The sequence below is a fragment of the Salvelinus sp. IW2-2015 genome, linkage group LG18 (genome assembly GCF_002910315.2).
Source record: "Salvelinus sp. IW2-2015 linkage group LG18, ASM291031v2, whole genome shotgun sequence".
Taxonomy (NCBI): domain Eukaryota; kingdom Metazoa; phylum Chordata; class Actinopteri; order Salmoniformes; family Salmonidae; genus Salvelinus; species Salvelinus sp. IW2-2015.
The window spans coordinates 64,747,082-64,752,722 of record NC_036858.1 but is presented as its reverse complement, the minus strand read 5'-3'; the positions used below and the strand labels follow the sequence as shown (position 1 = coordinate 64,752,722).

General features: G+C 46.2%; 1 protein-coding gene across 1 annotated transcript in view; it reads right to left on the bottom strand.

Moving 5' to 3' along the window:
- LOC111977989 (tectonin beta-propeller repeat-containing protein 1) overlaps nucleotides 1-5,641 on the bottom strand; it is a 31,883-nt gene that overhangs the window by 9,714 nt on the left and 16,528 nt on the right. Inside the window, exons 11-14 of the mRNA XM_070448202.1 lie at nucleotides 5,558-5,614; nucleotides 5,365-5,513; nucleotides 4,929-5,086; nucleotides 1,604-1,719 (exon numbers count right to left, since the gene is read on the bottom strand). Of these exons, the coding sequence (XP_070304303.1) occupies nucleotides 1,604-1,719; nucleotides 4,929-5,086; nucleotides 5,365-5,513; nucleotides 5,558-5,614 (480 nt within the window). The remainder of the gene's footprint in view (nucleotides 1-1,603; nucleotides 1,720-4,928; nucleotides 5,087-5,364; nucleotides 5,514-5,557; nucleotides 5,615-5,641) is intronic.

The following is a 5,641-nucleotide window of genomic DNA, read 5'->3' as shown; positions in this document are numbered from 1 at the left end:
AGGTACACTCAACATGACAGACAAAAGAGAAAACAAAATCCAGAAAATCACATTTAGGATTTTTAATGAATTTATTTGCAAATTATGGTGAAAATAATATTTGGTCAAATCAAAAGTTTCTCAATACTTTGTTAAATCCCTTTGTTGGCAATTACAGAGGTCAAACATAAGTCTTCACAAGGTTTTCCACACACTGCTGCGTATTTGGCCCATTCCTCCATGCAGATCTCCTCTAGAGCAGTGATGTTGGGCTGTGCTGGGCAACACGGACTTTCAACTCCCTCCAAAGATTTTCTATGGGTTGAGATCTGGAGACTGGCTAGGCCACTCCAGACCTTGAAATGCTTCTTACGAAGCCACTCCTTCGTTGCCCGGGCGGTGTTTGGATCATTGTAATCCTGAAAGACCCGCACGTTTCATCCAATGCCCTTGCTGATGAAGGAGGTTTCACTCAAAATCTCACGATACATAGCCCCATCATCTTTCCTTTACACGGTACAGTCGTCCGTCCCGTTGCAGAAAAACAGCCCCAAAGCATGAGTGTTCCACCCCCATGCTTCACAGTAGGTAGGTGTTCTTTGGATGCAACTCAGCATTCTTTGTCCTCCAAACACGACGAGGTGATTTTTACCAAAAAGTTCTATTTTGGTTTCATCTGACCATATGACATCTCCCAATCTTCTTCTGGATCATCCAAATGCTCTCTAGCAAACTTCAGACGGGCCTGGACATGTACTGGCTTAAGCAGGGGGACACGTCTGCCCTGCAGGATTTGAGTCCCTGGCGGCGTAGTGTGTTACTGATGGTAGGCTTTGTTACTTTGTCCCAGCTCTCTGCAGGTCATTCACTAGGTCCCCCGTGTGTTCTGGGATTTTTGCTCACCGTTCTTGTGATCATTTTGACCCCACGGGTGAGATCTTGCATGGAGCCCCAGATCGAGGGAGATTACAGTGGTTTTGTATGTCTTCCATTTCCTAATAATTGCTCCCACAGTTGATTTCTTCAACCAAGTGGCTACCTATTGCAGATTCAGTCTCCCCGCCTGGTGCAGGTCTACAATTTGTTTCTGGTGTCCTTGACAGCTCTTTGGTCTTGGCCAAGTGGAGTTTGGAGTGTGACGTTTGAGGTTGTGGACAGGTGTCTTTTATACTGATAACAAGTTCAAACAGGTGCCATTAATACAGGTAATGAGTGGAGGACAGAGGACCTCTTAAAGAAGAAGTTACAAGTCTGTGAAGCCAGAAATCTTGCTTGTTTGTAGGTGACCAAATACTTATTTTCCACCATAATTTGCAAATAAATTCATTAAAAATCCTACAATGTGATTTCTGGATTTTTGTCCTCATTTTGTCTGTCATAGTTGAAGTGTACCTATGATGAAAATTACAGGCCTCTCTCATTTTTAAGTGGGAGAACTTGCACAATTGGTGGCTGACTAAATACTTTTTGGCCACTGTATTAGTGGCTATACAGTACTTGGTTTATGTTTAGCGTATGCTTTAAGTCCAGTCCAGTAGGTTTAGTTTTAGCGTATGCATTAAGTCCAGTCCAGTCCAGTAGGTTTATGTTTAGTGTATATTTAGTGTGTTTACCCTGCAAGAACCCCCTCCATAGCCGCCGGTGTAGACCCAGACAGTGTGGTCGTAGCCAACCCCCCACACCACCCCCAGACTGTTACACTCCACCAGACGCAGGTGGCCCCCCACCTGATGCCAGAACCTGCAGACACACAACGTGGGGTTGAAGACAAAGTAAGGAAAAGTATAACATTTTAAATGAAAGGCTATTCAGACAGTCAAGGCTATTCAGACAGTCAAATCAAATCAAAGTTTATTTGTCACGTGCGCCGAATATCTTACAGTGAACTGCTTACTTACAGGCTCTAACCAATAGTGCAAAAAAGGTATTAGGTGAACAATAGGTAAGTAAAGAAATAAAACAACAGTAAAAAGACATGCTATATACAGTAGCGAGGCTATAAAAGTAGCGAGGCTACATACAGACACCGGTTAGTCAGGTTGATTGAGGTAGTATGTACATGTAGATATGGTTAAAGTGACTATGCATATGTGATGAACAGAGAGTAGCAGCAGCGTAAAAGAGGGGTTGGGGGGGATGGGGCACACAATGCAAATAGCCCGGGTAGCCATTTGATTACTTGTTCAGGAGTCTTATGGTTTGGGGTTAAAAACTGTTGAGAAGCCTTTTTGTCCTAAACTTGGCASTCCGGTACTGCTTGCCTGCGGTAGTAGAGAGAACAGTCTATGACTGGGGTGGCTGGGGTCTTTGACAATTTTTAGGGCCTTCTTCTGACACCGCCTGGTRTAGAGGTCCTGGATGGCAGGCAGCTTAGCCCCAGTGAYGTACTGGGCCGAACGCACTACCCTCTGTAGTGCTTTGCGGTCAGAGGCCGAGCAATTGCCGTACCAGACAGTGATGCAACCAGTCAAGATGCTCTCGATGTTGCAGCTGTAGAAACTTTTGAGGATCTCAGGACCCATGCCACATCTTTAGTTTCTCTTAGTTTCCTGAGGGGGAATAGGCTTTGTCGTGCCCTCTTCACAACTGTCTTGGTGTGTTTGGACCATTCTAGTTTGTTGTTGATGTGGACACCAAGGAACTTGAAGCTCTCAACCTGCTCCACTACAGCCCCGTCAATGAGAATGGGGGCGTGTTCAGTCCACCTTTGACTGTAGTCCACTTCTTASTCTTGGTTACGTTGAGGGATAGGTTGTTATTCTGCACCACCCGGCCAGGTCTCTGACCTCCTCCCTATAGGCTGTTTCGTCGTTGTCGGTGTTCAGGCTGTTGTGTTGTCCGCAAACTTAAAGATGGTGTTGGAGTCGTGCCTGGCCATGCAGTCGTGGGTGAACAGGGAGTACAGGAGGGAACTGAGCAAGCACCCCTGGGGAGCTCCAGTGTTGAGGATCAGCGTGGCAGATGTGTTGCTACCTACTCTCGCCACCTGAGGGCGGCCCATCAGGAAGTCCAGGATCCAGTTGCAGAGGGAGGTGTTTAGTCCCAGGATCCTGAGCTTAGTGATGAGCCTTGAGGGTACAATGGTGTTGAACGCTGAGCTGTAGTCAATGAATAGCATTCTCACATAAGTGTTCCTTTTGTCCAGGTGAGAAAGGGCAGTGTGGAGTGCAGTAGAGATTGCATCATCTGTGGATCTGTTTGGGCGATATGCAAATTGGAGTGGGTCTAGGGTTTCTGGGATAATGGTGTTGATGTGAGCCATTACCAGCCTTTCAAAGCACTTCATGGCTACGGACGTGAGTGCTCCGGGTCTGTAGTCATTTAGGCAGGTTGCCTTTGTGTTCTTGGGCACAGGGACTATGGTGGTCTGCTTGAAACATGTTGGTATTACAGACWCAATCAGGAACATGTTGAAAATGTCAGTCAAAGACACCTGCCAGTTGGTCAGCACATGTCCAGAGCACACGTCCTGGTAATCCATCTGGCCCCGCAGCCTTGTGTATGTTGACCTGTTTAAACGTCTTACTCACGTCRGCTGTGGAGAGTGTGATCACATCGTCGTCCGGAACAGCTGATGCTCTCATGCATGCCTCAGTGTTGCTAGCCTCGAAGCGAGCATAGAAGTGATTTAGCTCGTCTGGTAGGCGAGTGCTTCCTTTTGTAGTCTGTAATAGTTTGCAAGCCCTGCCACATAAGACGAGCGTCGGAGCCGGTGTAGTATGATTCAATCTTAGCCCTGTATTGACGCTTTTCCTGTTTGATGGTTCGTCGCAGGGCATAGCAGCTTAGAAGCTTATTTCTTGTAAGCTTCCGGGTTAGTGTCCCGCACCTTGAAAGCGACAGCTCTACCCTTTAGCTCAGTGAGAATGTTGCCTGTAATCCATGGCTTCTGGTTGGGGTATGTACGTACAGTCACTGTGGGGACGACGTCCTCGATGCGCTTATTGATAAAGCCAGTGGCTGATGTGGTGTACTCCTCAATGCCATCGGAAGAATCTTGGAACATGTTCCAGTCTGTGCTAGCAAAACAGTCCTGTAGTTTAGCATCTGCTTCATCTGACCACCTTTTTATAGACMGAGTCACTGGTGCTTCCTGCTTTAATTTTTGCTTGTAAGCAGGAATCAGGAGGATAGAGTTGTGGTTGGATTTACCAAATGGAGGGCAAGGGAGAGCTTTGTACGCATCTCTGTGTGTGGAGTACAGGTGATCTAGATTTTATTCCCCTCTGGTTGCACATTTAACATGTTGATAGAAATTTGGTAGAACTGATTTAAGTTTCCCTGCATTAAAGTCTTCGGCCACTAGGAGCGCCGCCTCTGGGTGAGTGGTTTCCTGTTTGCTTATTTCCTTATACAGCTGACTGAGTGCGGTCTTAGTGCCAGCATCTGTCTGTGGTGGTAAATAAACAGCCACGAAAGTATATCTTAAAACTCTCTAGGCAAGTAGTGTGGCCTGCAATTTATCACAATATACTCTACTTTAGGCAAGCAAAATCTAGACACTTCCTTAGATTTCGTGCACCAGCTGTTGTTTACAAATATGCACAGACCGCACCCCCTCGTCTTACCGGAGTCAAGACTATTCAGACAGTCAAGACTGTTCAGACAGTCAAGGCTATTCAGACAGTCAAGACTGTTCAGACAGTCAAAGCTATTCAGACACTCAAGACTATTCAGACACTCAAGACTATTCAGACAGTCAAGGCTATTCAGACAGTCAAAGCTATTCAGACAGTCAAGGCTATTCAGACAGTCAAAGCTATTCAGACAGTCAAGACTATTCAGACAGTCAAGACTGTTCAGACAGTCAAAGATATTCAGACAGTCAAGACTATTCAGTTGGTAAGCGCATAATCTAATATCTATTTATCTATAAATAATAAATCCATCATAAAGTTTTTATCAAGCCTTCATAAAGCATCGATAACAGCCCAGAGGACGTGTCTTACATCTGGTCGCAGGGTGTGGGGTAGGGACAGGCCTCCAGGCTAGGTGAAGGCTCACAGACGAAGATGTCTCCTTTACAGGTGACTGACCAGAGGGCCTGTTTAGAGGGGGGACCCTGGATCCCCCGGGAGTCACAGCACGACACACTCAGTAGGGCCAGCTGGGGGTACAGAGAGACAGTCAAAACATTCCCAGACTACAACTTATAAAGGATAGCATGCAGAGTCTTCATAAGCCCTACATAGAGGCAAAGTCATGCTACATAGGGTCATATAAAATATCCTTACATCTGATGCTTTATTAAATGTGGAATAACCCTTTCACCATCCTTTATTTAGCATGACATTTCCTTATGAATGAACATATGATATTCAGTGAAAATTGAGAACTTGTAATCTGTGTCTGGTTCAGGTGTAAGACAGTGATCATATAACCTACCCAGTCGTGCATCTCCAGCTCGGTGGCAGCAGCCAGTCTGATAGGCCACCTCTGTTTGGTCCTCTCTGCTGTGTAGATGGCAAACGTGTGTTTGGAGTCATTCAGCACCGGCACCAAGATAGTCACCTCGTTGATGAACGCATGCAGGAGAGGAGATGTTCGCTGAGCTGCTCAAAGATCTGTTTCCGCAGGCAGCTGTCTGGGCTGGACTGATGGACAGACTCATGGACTTGGACTGATGATGTCCGGGCTGGGAGAGACAAATAGACCAAAGCAT